Source organism: Telmatherina bonti (genome assembly GCF_933228915.1).
Source record: "Telmatherina bonti genome assembly, chromosome: 18".
Taxonomy (NCBI): domain Eukaryota; kingdom Metazoa; phylum Chordata; class Actinopteri; order Atheriniformes; family Telmatherinidae; genus Telmatherina; species Telmatherina bonti.
The window spans coordinates 28038366-28062510 of NC_136616.1; the positions used below are offsets into that span (position 1 = coordinate 28038366).

The window sequence follows — 24145 nt, forward strand, 5'->3', positions numbered from 1 at the left end:
ACTTCGGAGTGCGCATGTTCAGTGGTTTTTGGAAACAAAGCAGGATGAGGAGCTAAAGTTTTTCTGACTGTAAATAGAAGGAAATATTTTTATCTATATTTTGTCGCTGCAGTTTTGTGGATGCAACGCATAGGTCTTTTAATTGCTTGTTAAATAAAAGGAGATCATTTTTCTTTGTATGCATTTGCTTCGTTTTTTCGTCACAAATCAGAAACCTTACATCCTGCAAGAGTGGCCAGAACAGGTTAAATTACGTCTGAAGCTACGTTGCCGCTACACTGCATCAGGTTTATTGGAGTTGGTAGGAACTAGAACATGCAGGGCAGTGGGCCCCAAAGATCTGAGTTAAGAAAACACTGGTTTAAAGGACCAGTGCTTTAGATGTAGGGGCATCTAGTAGTAGAAAGTGGAAATCAAAGCCTCTGTGTTGCATTTTACAGCTAAGTTAAAATCACCACAACACTTTTGTAAGATCTCCTGGCATAAAACTGCAAGCTGAATCCAGCAAGATTCCTAGGAATGACAAAGTATTGATTGTTTTTCAAGTTAACTTTGTATAATACAGTATAGATTTTTAAAGATCAAAGAAAAACTTTGCTTTGCTTAGAAGAAAAAAATTTTAAAGAGCCTCCTCTGAAGAAAAATCTGTCTGATTCAAACCTAAAGTTTCAAGTGCAGGGAAATTTCTTTGCAGAGCATACCTGTAAGAAAACACAATACTAATCTCAACTTTCCTGCTGTGATGAAAAATAATACATAATTTAAAAAAAAAAATGGTTTCAGTATTTTTTCTCTCTGAAAACAAATCTGTACAAATGTTTGGCCAGGTACATCTTCAGTGTCAACATAAAACATTGTTTTTAAACTGAGAAAATGGAGAGAAATAACTGGAATAAGATGTAAAAAAAAAAAAAAAAAAGCATTTTGTTAACACAGCAGAAGTAAGATGCAATGTGTTTCTTGTTGTAATTTGCTGGAACGAAACTTTTCACGTGTTTAACAAGGGGGAAGAAGGCCATGAAAGTTTTATGTGCCGGTGGAAGAGGACCGACTGGTGCTCTGAGTTAGACAAGTTCATAAAAGCTTCAGCTCCCTGTTTGCAGGCAGAGTAAAACAAAATCTATTGAAATTAAAATATGAATAAAAAAATTTTTTTGTTTTTTTTTTCCTTGGCAGCATAAATGTTGGTGTATCTGGTCAATACCAACCCAAAAATACTTGTATGCAAGCCTTTATGTTTAAAGCTTCCTGACTCAGTGAACCATGGATTTGTAGTGAATTTCTACATCCCACTTCAAATTCTGAGTTTAAGGTCCAATCCAAATCCCTCCCTGTAGCCTTCTATTTGACAGAGGTTAGCTGTTCCTTTCTGTCGGAATCACAGAGTAAAGGCCATCTACCCGTTTAACAGTGGCTTTGAGGGATATTATGGATGATTACTACTCCTTGATCCCCTAAAGAAACTGTTACCTTAACCCCGGTAAGTGAGGGAACAGAGCTAGTGGAGGATTTGGGATGGAAACTGTACATTTTTATCTCTTCCCAGTAGCAACTTTATGCTTCAAAAATATTAAGTTTAAACATTTTTTGTTGTTTACTATTTCTTTCTTGGCTTTCTACAACACAAATGCACTTGAGAAACACATGAAATGAACCAATGATGCTCTAGAATGTTTTATTTTGTTATGTTTTTGACATTTTTTTATTCTTAGCAACAACAAGGAAATTCAGTTTCCTAATTTTTCTGAATGAATTGTGCATTTTATTATCCTGCCAAACAGCAGCTGGTAAGTCAAATTTTCCCATTTTTCATTTAGATTCACAGCCCTCTGTTACATTACAATAGCCATCTTTGGTTAAATATCTCATATAAGGAGCACTGAAGAATCAAACAATAGTAAAATTCCAGGTTTTGTTCAATCATGTGTACTTTTTGAGGGAAAAAAAGTAAAAAAAAATTTAAGATTAGTTGATTATTCCTCCCCTCACCAGTTAAAACTTTTTTAGAAAGCCTGATTAACGATCTTTGTAACACGGTACAACTTGTAAAAATGCCGCTAGAGCCCACAAAAACGTTCCAAAATCCCCTGAAATATTCCCAGTTTGTACCCAGGGATGATTAGTGATTGCACACCGGTTGACATGCAGTTACATGCTCAGTTGAGTGAAGCTACCATTGTCTCCAATCTCCAGTTTACAACCACATGACTTACCCAGTACTGAAGCTCCTCTAGAGATTTTATTCTATTTCTCCTCTCTCACGCAGCGAAAAGGCAGTTATATCTGTAGAAAGCCTGATACTCGTATTTGCATCCCTCAGTGCCAACTCTGCTCAACGCTCAACCCCTAATCACCAGCTTCTCATCCCCTTGACTAAACCAAAGCTAAAAAAAAAAAATCAGCATTCTCCCGTTAATCAACCTCTCTGATGACTGGAGGGGGGATGTTGCTCACCTATTTAACCAACATTTGCCTTTTCAGAATATTAAAAGCCTCATTATGTAGAAGTCACTTGCACAAACTTTCATTTCTCTCCTCAGACTCTCTGCCTTGCATTTAGCTCCTGGCAACCGCCTGCCTATCAATACGGCAGCATTGAAATTTAAGCATTGTCGGAAAAACAAGCATTCAGAAGGGGTCTCATTAGAGGTGTGAAAACACACTCATGAAGCCTGAAGATGGGAGGAATAAACAAGGTGAGGTGAATGAGATGGATGACCTGCATCGCGGCAGTACCTCTGCTGATGCCAAGATTTGAGCAGTGATGCTGTGCACCAGTTTTGATAAGGATGCCCCCTTCTCCCCTGTCGCAAATACACTAATACTGCGGAGACTCGATCAATGCTGAGAGCACACAATTAAATCTTTTTTTAGAAACTCTACAGATGAAACACATGGCTTGTTTTACCTCACAAGACTCATTACTTTGGGGGGGACAAGAATAATACATCATGAAAACAAGTCCAGAGGCTTCATGAACACCCTTTCCTCAGGTTTCACAACTGATTTCAGCATTCTGGAAAGTGCTAATGAGCTCTAAATTTGTGGTTTACTGAAGGTAAGCACTACATTTTGTTTCACTGATCCTGAAGTTTGAGATATTAATGAACTGACTTCAAAAAAAAAAAAAAAAAAAGACAAAACTGAATCACTCTCAAACTCCAGTGTGAATGTATTTGTTTAGCCATGCTGATAGCAGGTCTGCAGATTTATTACATGCTTTTACCTCGTCCCTGTTAGGGGATTAAGACTCTTTTCTGTGTAAATAAGTGAACCCACCAACAAGTTTTAAGAAGCATTTTTTTTCCAGCTCAAATGACTGCAGTTGTTAGTATGCAGCTCTGACCGGCATTGATGGTAATATAACACCTGGGTGCATGTTTAATTTTTAATTAACCTTAAATGCAGCACTCAAACATTGCCATGGCTTACTTTTTTCTTTATGGAAAGCTGTATTTACTGACCTTGACTCACAATAGCAACCGTTACATGGACAAATATTTCTGATTAAATAAACATTGAAATGAGTCTGATCAGAGATTCCGGCTGACATGTTTACATGGATTCAACAAGTTGTGTGTTTTCAGGATGGAATTATTTAATATAACGTGAACCAATTCAGAAGAAGATTTAATGACATTTGATTTAATATCTGTGTGACCAACTCTTTATTTTGAGCCATTCAACCATCGAGACTGATAACCTTTCGCTCTTTGAGAGTTACAGACAAGAAAGTACCCACTACAATCCAGGCACGCATTGCTGTACCATTTTCACATGTCTTTCCACAGAGATGGTTGGAATGAGCGTATTAATGGTTATTTTTCCTATTGATCAGATTGTCAAAAGGGTTAAACCAATATGTTGACTGGATTGAAGACTCATTACAATCAGGGGATGACCCTTATACTGAGACCAACGCTGAGCAGGGTACTATATAACTTTATTTTACTAAAGAGTTTCCAAAAACCCTGTAAGGTTGTTTTTTTTTTTTTAAAGAACAGGTTTCTAAGACAGATATTCATACTTGTTAAAAGGCACAAAGTTACAGATTTCCAGAATGACAGATGAGAAACTGGTTGGCAAGCAGGATTACTCCAAATAATATTCCAATATCCTTAACTAGAACAAGGAAAAAAAAAACCTCAACCTCAAGCCATCTTATCCGAGCATTGGAGAAAACTCCTGCTTGAACTATGATGCAAGAAATCACTGATAAACCAGCAAAGAATGGATGGCAAAACAGGGTTTGTAAGCCGCCGCTTTGATGAGCCACAGGTTTGTGTAATCAGTTGCCATAGCAACACTAATAACCGCTCCTAGAGACAGGGAGCCTGGAGAAAAGGAGAGAGACAAAAAAGACCCGAACACACCGAGGAGATGGAACTGAAAGCATCAACTCACCGACAAGAAGAAGCAGGATTGTATTTTACCTGATTACATGAAAGCAGGGTGCATCGGGCTGACGTTTGCAATCTGGAAGATATATTACTAGCATGAAGAATACATACTGTCCTACAGAAACACACAGAAATGAAAGAAATTCCTATAAATGCATTAGAATTTCTTTTTCTACTATTTTTCATTAGTTGCATATACATATATCTGTTAGTACTTTGACTTTCCTTTCTTACTTATGACACAGCCTCACACACTTTCTAATGTTATAATTTGATCATTTAATATACAAATACGATTTGTACAAACAAAGCAATTTCCCACAATATTTGCAGAAACCTTTTTATGTGAGCAGATGAGGGCATGCCAGCTGATTGGAGAAAACTGTGAGGAGTCAGTCTATTCAGTTCTGTCACATGAAGGCTGCAGTCTGGCAGGTTTTCAATGTTTCCCTGCTCTTACACATCTCATTAAACGTATTCATAAAGTTCTGCACAATGATTCAGTCATGTCAGTCAAGTGTGTTGGAGCAGGGGAACATTGAACCCCCCCGTACTTAATTGACTATCCTTGGTTGAGTAGATGTTTATGTTGAGAGTAATTCTGTCTAAGCACATGGATCAGGTTCTTGTTTGTTTATCTGTCAGAGAGGTGAAAACACTGAGCTGCTGCGAATGGGAAGTACCTTCCTGAATAAGAGAGAGAGTCAATATCTGACTGTAACACAAAGAAATGATATCAGAATGTTTCCTATATATTTATAGAGGTTTTACAAGTTGCCTACTCGTGTTTTCATTCATTTTGTCTGATTAAAGGTCGCATGAAGCTGGAGCCTGTCCCATGAATCATTGGGTGAGAGGCAGGGTACACCCTGGACGGGTTGCCACTCCATCACATGGTGCTTACTAATGTTTAGAAGTGGTGAATTCAGTACTTTTCCTCATTTTTTTTTTACCTCTAAAAGTGTTTTTACACAGCAGGCTGTATCCCAGAGGTGCCCAACTCCGGTCCTTGAGGAGAGCGGTCCTGCAAGTGTTTGGAGATTCCCTGCTTTAACACGCCTGACTCAGATCAATGGCTAATTAGCAAACTTGTGCAGAGTTTGACTTCAAGCTCTGCACGTCTGAAAATGAAGTCTGACTGTATCAGGTTGTGTTGCACGATGAAAACACCCAACACTTGCAGGACTGCACCCCTGAGGACAGGAGTTGCCCACCCCTGCCTTATCCACTCCTTCACACACTCTCGTGAAGCACTTCTTAGTCTAGTGTTGCAAGTGCAACCTGTGATGAAGTGGAAAAAGCCAGTGGCCATGCAAATGGCAGATGATTTTACCTACAGAGGCACAACCATCCTTACTTTCACTTCAGAAAACAATTCAGGGTTGCAAATATGACAGATCCTCCTGTATGGCCATCAAATTAAATGTAAAATAAATGTATTAACCTTCTGTATTCATCATCCGGCTTTCAGGACTAGGGACAACAGTGAAGCACTGACGTCTCAGCCAGGTGAAACAAGAGCTCTTGGAGGAACGAGGCAGCAAAAGCAGCTCTCAGAGCTGATCTAGAAGAAGACTATGAGACCCCAGCAGCAGATCATTGCTGCCACAACAAACTGCTGAGAATATTCGATAGCTTTCAGATCGTGTAGCAGGTGACTCTCTGCGGGGGAACCAGAACCAGCAGAGCTCCTGGAAACTGAACAAAGCAAACGCAGCCCAGAAGAAATTGCAGACGTTCTGCCTGGAGGAGTCACAGTCAGAATAATCTGTCCTTTCTCACTTCTCCATTACACAGAAGACATGACAAGTTTTTCCCATGCTGGTTACATTGTGGATGTGCCATCATCCAGCACAATAGATTAACTAGCAACCAAGAGCATTTCTAAACTGACTACATGTTTACTCTGGAAACTTTGTCAGTTGCAGTTGTTCCTGCATGCTACTGGGATGAGGTTTAGTACCACATCGAGCAGGGAAAAGACAGCACTACAGGTTGGTCCATTTTGTATGCACTATGAAGTTTTTTGTTCCATTGTGGTTATTTTGTGTTACCAGATGTTTTATCTTCTTGTTGTGTGTGCAAGTTTCTTGTGTTATTTCTTGGTCAAAGAGTGAGAAACATGGAGCATATTCAGAGAAATTAAAGCCAGTCTCACTAATATGAAACCAATGCATTCAGGAGTGATTTAAATACCAAATACATTAATTGTGAGTGTTACACTTTGTTTTTCTTAAATCATCTAAATTCTATGAATGATACCAGGGGTCCTAACTTTAATTTAATTTGATTTTATTTTATTTTATCCCAGCAATGGACTGGCGAGCTGTCCAGGATGTACCATGCCTTTTGCCCAAAGACTGCTGGGATAGGCTCCAGCTCTCCTGTGACCCTGATTTGGATTAAGTTGTTAGGAAAATGAATGAATGAATGTATTTTATTTTATTACAATGTCCAGAAATCAAAGAAATTCCAAATCTATCATATGATATCTGGAAATATCCACATTAGGCGGTATTGTGATGTTATTTTATCATCTTTATTTTAATTTCGAGCATCTTGTGGAGAAAATTTGGTCCGCAAATGCAGACAAAAACTAACTCTGGATCAAAATATCCAGAATTAAAAGGTACGTTGTTATTGCATTTTAAAGTTGTTAACAATGCACACTTTTCCCACACATAAGGACCAGCAAATATATTTTCTATTGACCAGCAGTCTGTAACCATTTCAGCTGGATTACTTATCAAATCAGTGCAGACTCTTTTTGTCAAGAAATCCCATTAAAAGACATGAAAGCAATACATCTTCCAATATTTGCTTCAATGCTTTCAACAGGATTTATTCTTAAGTTTATCAAGAAATGATCTTAGAAACTGAGATCCACTTTCACTTCTTGTTAAGCAAATAATAAGCAAACTTGATCTACCCTTAAATTGACATTTTGCAGCAGGACAGTGTATCCAGAGTTGGGTCATAACAACTTATCGCGCTCATGTTGATGGAGACTAAGAAGCATATCTCACGGTGGAAGAGCAAGACTCATTTATGTGTTTTCAAATGGTGTTTAGACATCAATGAAGATCAAAAGGCAAAAGAATACAATACATCAGGATGCGGCTGCAAAGCCAACACTTGTTAGCGGAGTGAATTAGTGATGGCGCTGCATTTTCCTAATGAAACTCCTCTCCCTTAGAGCCCTGGATTATGTGATCACTGGAAGGGCCCGTACCAGCTGTGATTAAACACAACTTGATTTGACACCAAATAAAAGTATTCTGATTGGGGTTTGTGTTATACTGTATGTGCAGCACAAGGGAAGAAACGCATGTATTCCTGTATTCACTGTTACCAGGTTCCCCCCAGCTAGGATACGTTTTGGCCTAATTGCTGCCAGTGGCTAAATCCTTTCCATTTGCATTGATCTCCTTTGAAGAGAGATGCAGATGAGCTTAACGAGTGTGCTAATTATGCTCGCCTGGCATGGGGAGGCTTGCTGCATCTGCAACTTTGTGTGTCTGGAAGGAGATTCAGGATTTTATGCTTGGGCAAGCTGGAGTGTGTGCTTTTGCATGCATCGTTGTGGGCATACCTGTTGGGGACAAACAGCTAGAAATGATTAAAAGGTTGACTTAATATCTTAGAAGAGATTAATGATGAGTTTGGATTGTTCTGATTTTCACAGCGGTATTCAAAACAAGCTGTCGGTATGAGCAAAAGGCAGAAACTGGGAGCATTTTGCTGCAAACATGCTGACATGTGATGGGAAACAAACATTATATTTTGTTGTTGTGTGTACCTGAGGCTGATTTGGACCAGGCTGTGTGTGTGTGTGTGTGTGTGTGTGTGTCTCACTCTGCTGGCTAGTGTAATGGCAGTGACTGGTGTTGTCTCCTCAGGCAAACAATGGCCTGGACTCTCAGACAAAATGTCACTCGACAGGCCTGACTTTTCCATCTCTCAGCCTCTCTACCCCTTCTTGCTCTCTTTGTCTCTCTCTTGCCCACCATCCATTCCCTCCTCTTCGCTGAAAGGGATGTAATGACACAGAGGAGTGACGGAGCAGCAGCATGAAAACATGTGACGCTGGCTACAATCCAGCCTTTTGCAACGAAACGTTTTAAAGATGTGAAATTATCCTAACAGATAAATAAACGGTTGCAGCTTTTTGAAAGCAAGTGGAAGGCAGCGAAGGGGCTGAAACGGTCAACGCACATCAGGTTAAATGGAGAATTTTAGAAATGTTTGGTTTCCTTTTAAACCTTGAAGAAGAAAGCAGGGCCGACCAGCAAAGCAATGCTTTCAACACTCAAAAGAATCTGAGCCGGATTGAATTGCAGTCCTGATTTCCTAAAACTCTGAATGCCACAGTGGAGGAATTGGACAAAAACATCTGACATTCTGACAGAATTACAATTAGATCTTTCTATTTCTGAAAGCATTAGTCATACTACAGTCTGTTTGTTGAAATAATGATGTCTTTGGGGGGGTCTTGCTGCGTATCAGTTTGTTTTGTTACCTGCAAAAGGAAAACAAAGCAGAAGCTTCATTTTCATATTGATGAGAAAGCCAGTTTCCACTTTATTTGAATGATTTTCTTTGCCAAGCAAAGACACATCACCGCGAGACAAATTGAACTACACGGCTGAAAATGAGAGGATATTAGACATTCAAAATATACCATGATAATAATAACAATAATGTATAAAAAAAAATGCATAAACTAGAAATGGAAGTGTGATTCAAGGCAGGGAGGCCCAACCTTGGGTCCCTGGACCCCGAGATAGACCCCAAAGGAGCCTAGGGGGGTCCCAGAGGCTCTGAGTAGTAGATTTAAATTGAAGCCATGTCCACACAGAGAGGAATGGAGGTTTATTTATTTAAGTTCATAATCATTTGGGTGTTTCGTTAACATGGAACCAGTGCTTTAGGACACTGTTTCTCAAATGGGGGTACGCGTACCCCTTGGAGTACTTCAAGGCATTCCAGGGGGTAGGTGAAATTTTTTGAAAACATATACCTTTTTATGTTTTCTTTAAAACATCCTTCAATAAAATGAAATGATGTAAAATTATATAAACATTTAATGTACCTTAATAAATGTAAGTGTACATTTATAAACTGAATTTTCATTTAGACTTACACCATTTTCTAAAATCCCACATTGACATGAATTGAACCCCACCTGTTACGAGCCAAATCATATCCGTCAGCCACTGTCGCCTTGACAACGCAAGAGACAGAGTCCTGGTTGAAACGTAGGAGAGATTAAAGTTTTGTGGTGGAAAAATACAAGGTGAAGAATTCTAAAAGGCAAAAGCGTTCTTTATTAACCAAGGTAATACATGACCAGCATGCAGAGAAGTCTCGAGAGTTCTCTAGTCTTACAGGATGTCACGGTATTTATAGGTATGCCCAAAACCTTGTGTGACAGCAGCTGTGACCGCACCCACCTGTGTGTGTATCTGGGAGGGTTGCAGTCATCCTTTCAGTGTCTGGAAAGGCTGTGCATACCAAGGCGGCTTGCGTATCAAGGCAGCCGTCACCCAGTGATTGTCACACAAGTTGGTCTAGTAACAACAACTGATGGGTAAATGCTGATTTTCCTTCACAGTTTAATGAACTAAACACAAATGACAAATTTTGTTTTTCATGTTTCTTTTTTAACCAAAAGTACCTTGCAGTGGTGTGGGTACTTGGCTGAAATTTTTTTTTACAAGGGGTTCTGTGTTGCTAAAAGGTTGAGAACTGCTGCTTTAGGAGCCACAGAAAACACTTAGGTTGCAACATTTTATGAATAAGAAATGTCAGAGAAATGGCACCATGCAGATGACTCCTCCTTCAGGCTTTATGTTTGCAAGTACCCTAACTTTGTTATCAAGGGAAAGGAGTCAGCCAAATACATGGCGAGAAGCACCCAATGAAAGAATAAAACCAAGCATGGTTTCAACACAGAGCAAGTGGGGGTTTCACAGCTCTTTGATTGATGAATCATTGAAAATTTGTTGTAAACCTCTGATTTTTATGTGTAGATGGACAAGAAAAAATGTTCAGGATGAAAACATTATTTTTTATTGCTGCCACTTCTTACTATTGGTACACACTCGCAGAAAGGTTGTGTTAAAAGGGTGCAGGAAAAGTAAATTATTCCCATCAGTAAGAAGCATCATAATACTCTGATTTTTGTGCGGTTAGTTTTGTTTTTCACAGGAAGTCAGACAGACAGGAACTTGAGCACTTCAGGACATTCCAGGGTCCAAATAATGTGAGGAGACTGGACCTCAGCTCAAACACACTGAGGATTCGCAACGAGCAAAGCAGTCACAGGAGTGCAGAGGAGAGCAGAAGCAGGCCAGCTGAAGTGAGATAGATGTTGGCGCTTGACAGAACCCTCACAGCAGACTGCTGCCGGGACATTGAGACAATTTGCTGCTTGTCTGTGGGAACAAGATGTAAAATCATGCTTTATTGTTGTCCTTGCTGTCCAATTTGCCATTGGCTGGAATGAAAATGACCCCTGTGAGTGGATTGTGTGCAGTGTAGCCAACCATCCATCTGCATACAGCCCTGTGTGTGCTGCAAATCATACTTAGAGGAAAGTTACAGTGGCCCTGAAGTGGAACACAACAAAAGCTCAAAAGAAAAATATGCAACAACATTTCACGAAAGGCAACATTTTGCAAAAAATGTGACAGAAAATTTGTGACAGAAGTTCTATACAAGATCCAAAGTATTTTGTTGAAATTGCAAAACACTTTAAAATGTGACCTTGTTCGAAACACAAAACATTAATGTAAAAGCAAGACTTCACAAAAGAAACAAACAAAAAAAAAAAACAACAATATTCCAACAACAACAACAAAGAGAAACATTAAAAGGAAAAAAAAGAGAAACATTTAAAAAATGAATTAACAAAGCTGCTCTCGCTTGTGATTGGACAGAACCGAAATCCATTGCAACAGGTTGATGTCACTCTCTGTTTCTCATGCACATCAGTCTTAATACTCCTCTTCATTTGTGTAGTTGCAAAATATAGACCACTATAGACCCTAAATTACTGTTTTAACTCAGTATCAACTCAGCATTATCTCAGCAAGACATGCTGGTTTTTGGCAAATGGGTGCTTTGTCACAACTGTTAACATAATCCACCAAAAACCACTTTATCCTCCTTATTTCGCAAGATTCTGACAGTTTTCAAGCGTTACATTTAGAAGATGACCGCAGGACACCAAAGAATGTTATCTTGGGGGTTCTGGTCCAAATGGTTTGAGAACAATTAGTATAGATAACAAAATCTGGAAATGGCAACTTGGGTTCTGTCCAATCAGTTGTGTTTAGTGCTTTATGAAGTCCTCTCATAGATGAGTCTAACATGGGAAAAGGGTTTGAGCACCCCATCACTGATGACAGGTTTGATGTACAGTTGATAACAAAGGCATGCAAGTCATAGGGCTTATTTTTAATTGCTAACATGGTCATTAAAATGTGTTAATTGTATGCATTGTGTTAATGCAGTGTCAAAGTCAGCTAAGGACAAGGCTTAACACAAACTGTGGTTTAGTGACTCCAGTAATGTAGTGTGACCCTGAGTAATTTCAATATGATAATTGGGAAAAGTCCCTCTGCCCCTTTCGCGCACGCAGAATGACACACACACACACACACACACACACAAACGTTGGCATCAGAAAGCCATAGAGCTCCCCCTTTTGACTGGATCTCCACAGGGATTAGTGTGGTTTATAAAATTGTAATATTATTTTTACTTCCAACTAAGGAAGGATATCAAACATTACAAATAATTCACCAAAATAGAGATTTCCACCAGAGATTTTCCAACTGCAGTGAAGTTCTGCAAAAAAAAAAAAAAAAAAGCACCCTCTGCACAGCTGGACCCATCATTCAATGCAACAACGTGAGAGCGGGGAAAGCCCTTTTGTATAATCAAGGAGGCCTGAATCCTGCTGAGGAGAAAATTAGTTATTAATACTAATGCAGTAAAACACTTTAAATTGGTCTTGCCATGAAAAATGCATTTGAGAAGTGAGGACTTGTAACTTTGATTTTATTTCCCATTTGCAGGGAATGTTTCAGCCCCTAATGTCTGCCAAGTTTACTTATTATAGCAGCAGGGTAACATTAACAGCACATGTGTTAGTATGATCCCCATGGATCCTTAATGTCAAACTCAATTCTATCTATGTAAGCTGTTAAAGTCAAAACTGATCAACAATAGAAGCATAAAAAGCCTACATTAACATCAGCATGGCCATTTAAAATCCTAATGGCACTGTAATGACTTAGTGTATGTTATGCCAGTGTCAGATATGTCAGACATAGTCAAGAAATGTGCCTTGTAGGCCAAAATGTTGCACTACAGTCACCATTTTGATTCAAGCGGAAGTCCAAAGCTCTGGCACGACTCCCAGGTGATGCTGCTTTCATGGACTTATTACACTGGCGTATTTCAGACAACTTCACAGTATAAGATGACAGAAAAAACAAATTACAGACGTAGTGGGCATGTACTGATCTTTTCGGAGTTTAAGTTTATATTTCAGTCTTGGAAACGTATTGTTTGCATTTACTTTTTTTTAACCTATCCAGCAAAAGACTTTAGAAATTATTAATAACAATAAACAAATAAATATCGCATAATTTTGCAGCTCTCAATTTCTTCTCACATTATATTATATCGACGAGAATATCTACACTTTTTTGTATTTTTGCATTAACATAAACAAGGATATCTGTAATTTTTTTTCTGGGGTGCGGGGCGGGCCAGCTGTGAGGACGGATTTTAAAGGAAGACCGTGAAAGCAACACCGCCATCACTCTTATCAGTCTGTTGCAAAACATGACCGCTTCTGTTTTGGTACGAAGGTTAGCAGCTCTGTCAGGGGCTTCTGCTGTTGGAGCCGGGGCTTATGGAGCACACGGTAGGCATTTGCTTATTCTTACTTTATTTCTAACTTAGCTGAGCTGCACACAGAGTCACGAAGAAGTCATTTCAATATCTGCCATTCCAGACTTCATTGACAATTCTGTCAATTTATGATTTACTTAATATTAAAATGATTTAATAACTGTAAAATGTGATTGTGCGTATACATACGATATTTCATATGCTAATATATAATTCGGCATTAAATGTATTAATTTAACTGCATTCTGTTGTAGTAAAAGAGAAAGTTTCGTAACAAAGGTGACCCGCCTCCATACTGCGGGTCAATGGGGAGCGCGATGACTTAACGTGCACATTTCTGGCTATAAAGTGGATGTTGTAGAATTTAGATGAGACTCATGAATACGTACTTTAATTTTTAAAAGGGTTACATGAAGTAGTAGCACTACCAATATTAAACCGTAGCCTGGAGCTATAAGCAAAGAAATACATGAAGCGTTTTGTGATGAAGACTTTAAAAATGTAAATTTGAGAGGAAAGCAAATAATCAAGCAAAAAGCCTCATTTTTCTTGGTCTACTCTTGGTTATTAAAGTTATTGGCATGGATTTAATGTGTAACATTTTATTCCACACGCAGAAGTGCATGTTTTTTAATAAACATTTTGTATTATAGGTTTTAAAAACAAAGACCCAGATGACTATCAGAGGGTGGTACGTAACTGGTCTTTTCTTACTGAAACTGTCATTTTTGCTGTATGTTTTATTACACTGACTGACTTTTCACTGACTGACTTTTCAGTCAGTGTAATATGTTATGTTGTCACTCTTTCATACAAACAACAGGAAAATATACATTTCTTATTTGGTGGAAGAGTTTCTGTTTTGGGAACTTTGCACTAATTTAAAATAGTCTAATAGATGGAAAATAACCTACTCGACATCACATCTAGTCCACTGGATGTAGAACCTTGAACCTCCATGTACAGGTTTTCAGTGCTTCCCTGCTCCAACGCACCTAATTCAAATGAATGAGTCACCCTTCAGAGCTTAATAGGCTGTTGGATCCATTTGATTTGAATCTGGTGAGTTGGAGCAGGGAAACATTGAAAACTTGCATGACTGTGCATCTCAGGGACAAGAGTTCCCCACTACTAAAATGTTTTTTTTTTAAAGTATGGACTATCGATCTAACATCCAGCCATTATCTACAATGGCGACCAAAAGGAGCCCAGTCAGACGTGTCTTTCCACAAAAATACAACATTTCACATACTTGGATTTGAATCATCATGATGAATCAAAGCCAGAATGTCACGCGCTGTAATTGAGTTCAGTCAAATGACTGATAGCATCATGTACATTCCCTCAAACAGTAACCATTTACCTTTTGCAACAAAAAAACCCATTAGATATCCCCTTTCCACAAAATTTTTGAAAAGTGCTTTTCAGCAGAATTTTGTCTCTGTGTCTATCTCTCCAGCTCTATGAAACTGCCAACAAATACCATTTCTACCACAGCCTGGCCCTGCTGGGTGCCGCCCACTCTGGCAAACCTATTCTGGTGAGTGTGGAGACCTAGCATACCGGGGTACCCTTTAAACACAACCAGTGCAGAAGAGTAATTTTACTGGAAGTTTGACTAAACTGCTGTTAACTTCTTTCTACAGCCAATAATGAAAGTGCTTAAAAGTGTGTTTGTCCTCTGCTTTGCAAGGACCCTTACTGAAGAAATAGGCAGGATTTTATAAATGACATTTTTGAATTGTCAGACCAATTTAAACCACTTTCTGGCTCTTAGATTTATTTCCTAGTTTCAGCAGCCATGTAAACATACCTGTCGCATTTTATATTATTTTACAGTAGCTTAAGGAGAAGTTGGAGACATGCAAACACAAAGAAGCTAAAATGATATGAACGTTATGGCACAAATATGATTGCAAATAAACATGAGCCTGGTGCTGAGTGTGCTGAATCAAAACCTGAACGGGGAGGAGCAAATATCTTATTATAACCAACCTAATGGTCTTTGAAACTGGTTGAAATGTGTAGTTTTGCTGCACCTTTGGCCTCTAGTATGGCTGCGTACGCATCAAAAACGCTCCACATGCACACGTCGGGATGTACTAAAACAACTTTCCACAGATCTGGATGCACCACTGTGCAAATTTTTTACCCTCCATGTGAACGCGCTCCACTTGAGACACACTACCAAAAAATGAAATCCTCCTTTATAAGATGAAATATGTTACTGTGAACTTTCTGAAGTCCAAATGTTCTCTGTAAAAGTTCACGCATTTGATCATTTTCACATGATCAACAAAAGTAGACCATATTTAAACCCATTTCCCTGCATATATTATGCCGTAATAAAATTCCACAACCTGAATCTAAAGTAATCTGATCAGTTTTCACATGAAGATGTGAACACACATCAACGGGTGCTGGTTGGGAAGCGGACACATTTATACAAATGACATGAAATACTCTTAATTCATACTGAAAATGCAGCATAGTGTTGGGTGATCTTATTAGTTATGAAGAAAACACTTTAAGGCCTAAAATAAATGATGGCTCATAACTCCCTCATCATATTCCCAACATCTCTGGGATTCCAGCTCAGTGTTGGTCGTATACAGTATACAGTCGGACTGGTGTCCTTCAGCAGCTGAGGTCCCACAGATCTGTGCTCGTCTGGTTGTGCAGCTGCAACGGAGACACCGGCTGCATTTGTGTCCACCTTATCCATCGCTGTGGATGGCGTGGCCGTGACGCCGCGCTCACTTTCCAAATTTTCTTAAATATGCTGACAGGAAGTCAAAAGGTTTCTCAGATGATGGAGGCTTCATCATCTCTGAACTTCCTCCGGAGGATGCTACACTCCATTAATGTGCAGCTTTCTTTTTTTTTTTCCACATTAACTTTGACATCAGATAATCTTTTTCTTCATGTGGAACACGATGATATGATGTGATGTTCCCATCCAGCTGCCTTTGTGTGAGATGGAGAGGTGATCGGTCGCCAGTTGCAGCACTTTTGGCTGTTTTTGTTTTGCTTTGTTTATTGATGTTAGTTACGGTCCACAGCAGTCAATGTGTGTGTGTTTTAATAAATCAAACAGCACTGGATCCCACTTCACAGCTCCTTATTTAGAGACTACAGGAAGATCGATCACCAAATAAAATAAAATTACATGATTTGTTTTAAGCTTTGATTACGTGCTGCTGGTCTGTTCCACAGTAAAGCGTAATTTTGGAATGATTCCCAGTCTAACACATTTTGTGTAGAGACAAGATAGTTACCTTCTGAATAATGTTTCCACATCAGTTAACACAGAAACAGTAATAATCCAACCAAACAAGCACTAAAACACAATAACGCAAATTACTACACTGTACCTGCAAAACTATTGTGTTGATGTTAATCTGAACGTATTAAACTCTTATTACTGAACACGAAAAGATGAAAGCATGCCAGTTGTTTTGAGTCATTTGCATATTTATTAATGGGAGGAGACAAGACGGTCCTGAAGCTGAAGTCAGTTGGGAGTATCAAGAAAAGATGCATAGATTCATACATCTGAATACTTTTTAGGGGAACGCCTTATTTTATTATGAAAGCTACGCATTCCTTTGTATATGAGCCCCCTGCTGCTTCACCTAAGCTTAGTTAGAAACTAAATTTTAATGTATCAAATAAAAGAGAGCATTGTTAAACATTGATGTGTTCAGGTTTGTGTCTCTTGCAGACAGTTTCAGGACCTGAGATGTACTGTAGGATTTACTACCTCAGCGACAAGCCAGGGCTTTATTTCCCCTTTTATATTTTCATATTTTCTGCACAGTCCCATTGTGGTGTAGTGGAGAGGGGTACATGCATTGTGTGTGTGTGTGTGAGAAAGAGTGTGAGTGATGAGTTGATCTTTTAATATGTGAGGTCATATACTTGGGTATGTGAAGGGTTTTGTGTTTTTAATTTGAAAAAGGAAAGATTTTATTATTTAAAGCACTTTGTGCTGCTTTTTTGCATGAAAAGTGCTTTGATTAATAGCACAAAATGAATTTGACACTGCAAAATAAGAGATGGTGCACCCTTTCACAAAGTTTAACAGAGAAACACCAGTTTTATTCATCGTCTTGTCTTCGTGCTGCTTATCCGGGGTCGGGTCGCGGGGGCAGCAGCCTAAGCAGGGAAGCCCAGACTTCCCTCTCCCAGTACCCTCGAGAGGGGCTGGACTTTCTTCCACTCTGGAGTTGCTCATGGTGAGAGGCGTCGAGCAGGTGTGGGCATTCTCATTCACGTTGGGGCAGTTTTATTAATGTTTATCAGAAAAAATCAAGTAAGCAAGTATAGTTGTGGAAAATATTAACAAACCTGTGTGAAAAGTCCAGCCTTTTTATTGATAATGGATTAATGTACATACATAGGTAACACCAAAACACTAGTTAAGATACACAGATGATAGATAAAGTAAAAAGATCCAAACAAAACTGTTTGGGAACTGAAATCATGTCAATGTGGATTCAGCACACAAAGCAGAGATTCTCTGAATAACACAAACCTCACCTAACGTGCTTTTCAGTGACTTTTCAGTGATTTATTGAACAGAACTCATGAAACAGAATGAGATTAAGTAGAGGAGACGGAGAGCAGAGAGGACAAAGTACAGAACAGACCGCAGGAAAAAAAGATTTATTTGATTGATGCAGCTCAAAGTGTCAACAAATTACAGCAACGTTCACCGACTTTTGATACCAATTCAGCAAAGAGATGATGACAACAAACCAAAGCCGCACTGAGGTGCAAGTAAGACACTGTAAAACCTGCAGATAAGCCCAAACAAAACTAGTTTCATGCCCAAACTTTGAAAAGCAGTGAATCTTCTTAACATTGGGAAACATCTAAGCACTGTAAACCGAAACAACTTGTGCTACTTCAAGCTGAATGAATGGCGTCTGTCCACATTGGATAAATGATGAGACCAACACGCCCGACCTTCACTGCTGATTAAATGTAATTTTCCATCTCCTGCTATGTTTTATCTTCAGGCTGTTATGATGACTTTTGTCTTCTCCCTGAAACGAAGCTCAAAGCTAACTGCTGCACACATGAAACAATACCTGGTGAAAGGTGTGTGTGTGTGTTGTGGGGTAAGAAAGAGTACAAATGACAGCTTGACGATTTCAATGCGTTAAAAGACTTGTTCTGGGAAATCTTCGTAGATGAGGATAAATGATGCCAAGTCAAAGCTGTCTTTGTTGGTTTTTTTTATTCACACCAGTGGTTACATGTAATCACACAAGCTGGTGGAGAGAGCTCTCTGCAGATGTGGAAGTAACACAAGATTATAAGTTAAACTTGACCCCTCCCAGTTGCTGGGCAGATCACAAAGAGTCCTGCAAAACTGAGCCGTTTCTAGACATAAAACACCTGCACTTCTAACTAAAGAGTCAAGTGAAGTCAGGCTGACATAAATCAGATAAACTTCAAAGAAAACTCTGTGTCCACGGGAGTAAACCTTCCTGTATCCTGCACATTCCAACAGGCCTCAAATGAATACAATGTTTTATACCTTATGTGCATAGACTATGAACTACAGCAGAATCATTTCAAATCAATGCATATATGTCTGATTATTTCCATCTAATTTATGCTACCTAACAAATGCGATGAATAATAATTTTCCCTTACAGACTTTACCTAAAAATGTGTTCTCTCCTCAGGCCGGTACCATCCTGATCGCGGGCATGGGGATGTTCTGCGGCTCTCTGTACCACCAGGCTCTAACGGGGGACCCTGGCTTAAGCAAAGTGGCTCCCATTGGTGGTGTAGCTATGATTGCTGGCTGGCTGGCCATGATTCTCTGAACTGTGACCGCTCGCGTCTTCTCCGCAGGGCCACCATGTGACACAAAACTGTCAGACTTCTAATAGATGAAGCGAAGAGCTTGTAGGGGTTCGCTGAAGGGCGGTGCCGCGTTGTAATGTCACCCATCCAACGTCTGCCTGCCTTTGGGATGTGGATGTCAGCAGGGGATAAGGTCGCAGCAGGATTAGTACTTCTGTGCCACTGCTGTCGGTCTCTGACTGGTGTCCTTTTATTCACATGTTAAACTGGATGAAGAAATTAATGCAGATTTGGAGTTTTGTAACATCAAGACATTGTTATGGATCTTTTTTTCTTCTTTTTATCGTGTCGGCAGCACACGTCTTCAAATCATCATTTGTTTGTCTGTTACCAAGTTTTGGTTTAATTCTGAAGAAAACAAAAATAAAAATAATTTGGCGGTGAAAAGAAGAAAACAAGATAATGGCTGATCGTTTGTCACACTGCAGCATTGTCATTATTTCCGGTGAAGAACGATGACCTCTTGTTGGAAAAATTGATCACTGAAATTAAATGAAATATCATTCAAGTGATGTTTGTTTTGTTTTTTTTACCAATCACCCTTGTGTGCCCTCTAAACTTTTACTTTACTAAAACCTTTTACAGGATATTAGAAAATGTAATGTCTATCTGTTAAGCTACAACAGCCAAGTCCTCATGTTCTTACAATTACTTTAAACTTTGCCACAATTCATATTAGTGTTGCGGTGTAATTATTGTGTCAAGCATTGCGGAGAAAGGCAGAAGGAGCTGACAATACTGCTTTTCTACATATGTAAATTAGTGAACAGTCCTTGTTATGTGTCTGACAGTTTGGTCGCACTGATGCTAGTTTTATGCTCCAGAAAAATGTGAGTAATATGACCTGAGGTTTCTCTGCAGTTGCTGTTAATTAGCTGAAAAACTCAAACACATTTTACTGTAAAAGTCTTGTTTAAGTTCTCTTGTTTTTTTTTTTTCCTGTTAGCATAAAGTAGCATCAAGAAAATGGCAGTGGGAGACTTGTTGAAAGTTGTAATTGGAACGGGTTGTGTGTGTGTGTGTGGTAGGCTAACCTGGTAGCTACGTAGCAAAAACGTGGGGATAAGTAACTCACAAACACACTGGTACTGGATTTCCAAATTGTTCTTCATTTATTAAACTTACCAACCTTACAAAGCCCGGTTGGAGGGCTACTGCCTCATTGTACATGAATAAAACAGAAGCTACACAAGTGGACAGCCAAAGTGTTTGTAAAGGTCATTCCACAATTACAACTCTCATAAAGTGATCTGCAAATATCAAAAGATTTGATCCAATCTATTGACCTATGTGGAAGGGCCTTCTTTGCATAAAATTTTCTTGATTGATTAGATGGTAGTGACTCCTTTGGCAACCACAAAGATGTCAAATGCATGGCTTTTTTCCATCATATAACTTTTAATAATGGGCTTTCACAGATTTGAGTTACTTTGTAAGCTATTAGTAATTAGGTTGTAAAATTTGGAAATAAGAGTCTACATCTGCTGCCATCAGGTCAAAATGTCCCTTTTTACAAAGCGTTACGGCTAAATACCTGTAAAACTGTTTGTTTACTGCTACCCTGAAAAGGCTAGCACATTCATGCCTCATTTTTTAAAACATAGAGCAACTAGTATCATAACTTCCATGCTTTTTCTCAACTGATTCATCAGGAATTTGGTAAATGGAAACAAAACATGCATGTTTCAGATCATCAGCTGTCTCTATGCGGGTCTAAATCGGTGCAACTGATGCTAATAACTTAACTTGAGTGGAAGTTGAACGGAGGTCCTCAATGTAAGCTGCACCCGTCCGAGTCATTCCCTGTGGCAGCCAAAGGAAATTGTGTCTCTTGCAGTTCGGAATGTCTTCACAGCTTCAAGCATTTGATCCCCTAAGTGGCAGAGCACAAAGGAGTTCATTACCAATGGCCTCCCTTCAGCTGGGGCCATGTTCCAACCACTCTGCATTCAAATTGAAAATGAAATCCATTCAAACACTAATTCTCCTCCTTGACTGATGGCCCACGAATGGGGACCTTTGGAAAATAGCTGTGTAAATCTGCGGGTCAATTTGCTGGGGTCGCCACATAAGCTGGGGATCTGCTCAGAAGAGAAGACGCAATAGACTGAACACATTGCAAATGAGTTCTTGATCATGACTCATAAACCCCTTATTAGAATTAAGAAGCTATTCTTTTGTTCTGGTACCGAGCACAACAAAGAAAGCTCTGATGCTCAAGCACAGCAGACAACTTTCAGGTTTATCAGAGACACCTGCCTGAAAGGAACAGGATGTTCTGCACTGGCAGGTGAATATCTGAAGACCTTTTGTAAAAATTTCAGCTACTTCTTAAATCCTGAAAGGGAAAATTGTAATTCTCTGACAAGATGCTGCTAGAAATTCTGTCTGCTTTCACACAGGAGTCTTGTTTTATAGGTTTTATCTGCTCTGGAAAAGACACGTGGATCCTGTTGCTGCCAGTGATGCATTAACCTCAATTAACTAGATCACAGTGTTCTTTTCTGGAAAGCCATTTTTAATATGTGCACACATAAAAGAAATGAAAAATGGAAGAATGAGATAAAGGAAGAGCCTTGTATTTAAGACTTTATCTCCTGCACTGCAACTTCCAAGGTAATGCATAAGCAGCAAATCAGGCCTTTTACTGTGTAGAGTTCTTGTCATTCCTTCACATTGTTCCTCTACAGCGAGCGTTTTATAAGAAGAAAACACTTGGAAAACATAAAAAAATATGCATCTGGACAAGTAAATTAGCATGATGCGATGCATTCAATTTACCCTCTAACCTCAAAGCGTTGGGTCAATCTGATTACTTCTCGGTGGGAAAAGATTTGCTGATTGCGGGCTTTGGAAAAAACCACAAATAGAATTTACGGAGATGCCCCTCGTATAGACAATACAACCCTCAACTATTTATATTAGCATAATAATTCACTTTAACATTGAAAATGTCACAAAACCCCATCCAATCAAATTATATGCCAACAACAGTAACCAGGCTCCATGCATTTGCACTCAGCTTCACTGGAATGGAGATAAAATATTAATGTTATGAGGAGAAGCTCAGCTCTGGTTTATATATTTATTTTGTATTTTACGTGAGAAGTTGACACTCATTAGTCAAGAGACATTTTCAGGGCAGAAGCTAGCATCAGGTGTAAAACTATATTTTTGAGATCCGAAAATAGATAAAACATTGGCAGTAGTCAAAGGTTTATGTTAAAGGTGTTAAGCACAACATTTAAAATGTGCTGTTTCAATCAGTACAGGCAAGACAGAGTACAATTTAAGCTGCAAATAATTATTTAAGTGTGAAAATGAAGCACAAGAAGCTGCTATGTGGAGCATAGAGAAGCAAATAAAAAAATGAAAGCATATGATCTGATTGTTTCTCAGCAATCAAGTTTTAAAGCACAAATATAAATGTGAGCACATCTACATGGGAGGGTACCGCGTTGCCAAATTGTTGAGCTCAATACAAGGGATTCATCTTTTCATCCTGGTTTTACTACTTTGTGTACTTTAACTTTACTCTGATATTCAGCTAGATCTGCAGCAGCAAGGAGAGACATTTATCGAAAATAAGCAAACTAATGTGTTTAATCCTCATCAAACTAGGCAGAACAGTAGAAAAATGGTCTGAGGCAATCCTTTTAGTTCCTTGAAAAAAAAATCCCTGGGATTTATAGACATCCTATAGATGGGTGATGTTGTGAAAAGACCACATTAAATCATCCTCATTTTCGAGCTGTAAAACAATTTCACATGGAGAATACTTTCAGAAGTTGGATTTTTCACTTTAATCCACAGAGCATAAACGAAGATGGTCTACAGGGGCAAACTAAGGGGCTGATAGTCTGCCTGGTTTGGCATCAGCCTCAATCTGTGAGCGGCTCTTGTGAGCATCAGAGAGAGAAGAAGCAGAGATACTAACAGTATATATATTGTTAATTATTCCTCCAGGGATTTCCTCTGCACTTCACAAGCATGCCTCTCCTATTTCTCCACACAAGCATATATTATTTAGTCAAAACTGTTCCCGCCTTTCTCACTGTTGCTCTTTTCTCATCTTCCTCTGCCAATGGATTTAATCACATCAACTTCATCCATCTGGGGAAATGGCTCCCTGTTCCATCGATTTCTAAGTCGGAATCTGTTTTGGTCAAAAACGAGGAGAGTGGTTGCTCGAGAGCCGTTATTCCCAAGGGAGTAAGGTAATGGGGAAGCTTATAGAAGCTGATGGACTGACGGCAGATGTATGTGCATACCTCAAATCCTCCATCAGAAGAACTGAATGAGACTCTTTTCCAAGGACATTGGACTCTATTACCTAGAATTTCCTTCGTCTCATTCACACACAGGCTAGGAGACACATAAATACCAACCCACAGATACACAAAAGCATTGCATTGAAGCTCATGGTCCATAATACACACCGCAGCAGCACCAAATCCTTCCTCAGAAGCATCAATCAGGCAGCAGCAACTCGTACAGTGAAGCAGAATGACTAGAATGGCCGTTTCCAAGCGCTCCCACATCCTACCCCTTCTGACCTTTCAAAGCCACTTAAATGATGGTCATATCATACCCTTGGATAGATTATTCCCTCGCTTCAATGGACACTGAGGCCCCATCACTACAGCCACTTTTTCATGGCTTTATACCCAATCATTTCACTCCAGTCTGCAGCACAGTCATAAAGGCAACGCAATGCATCAGAGGAGCTAAAAGGATAACACCGTTGGGAGCCGCCATTGTTACCTTATCATCATAACCGCTATCAGCAGCAGCCATCTCACGCAGTAATGTAATGTCTGGGAACTGTTATTAGCCAGCTGGGAGATGGTACGGATGGAGAAGGTAGCTGGGATTAATGTGTAAATGATGCCACGCGAACTGCCTTTAATGACACTGTTAAGGTTTACCGGGAA

General features: G+C 39.3%; 1 protein-coding gene across 1 annotated transcript; it reads left to right on the forward strand.

The window, feature by feature from the left end:
* The first annotated feature begins 13220 nt into the window (after positions 1–13220).
* On the forward strand, positions 13221–19719 carry tmem256 (transmembrane protein 256). Its single transcript, XM_079258096.1, has 4 exons — positions 13221–13341; positions 13982–14019; positions 14788–14868; positions 19028–19719. Exons 1-4 carry the CDS (start codon positions 13260–13262, stop codon positions 19169–19171), a joined length of 345 nt encoding a protein of 114 aa, XP_079114222.1. The 5' UTR covers positions 13221–13259; the 3' UTR covers positions 19172–19719.
* The last annotated feature ends 4426 nt before the right edge of the window (positions 19720–24145 follow it).

Coding starts and splice junctions, on each gene's coding strand:
- tmem256 (XM_079258096.1), top strand. CDS start 13,260: ATGACCGCTTCTGTTTTGGTACGAAGGTTAGCAGCTCTGTCAGGGGCT. Junction 13,342..13,981: donor CGGGGCTTATGGAGCACACG/GTAGGCATTTGC, acceptor TTTGTATTATAG/GTTTTAAAAACAAAGACCCA. Junction 14,869..19,027: donor ACTCTGGCAAACCTATTCTG/GTGAGTGTGGAG, acceptor TTCTCTCCTCAG/GCCGGTACCATCCTGATCGC.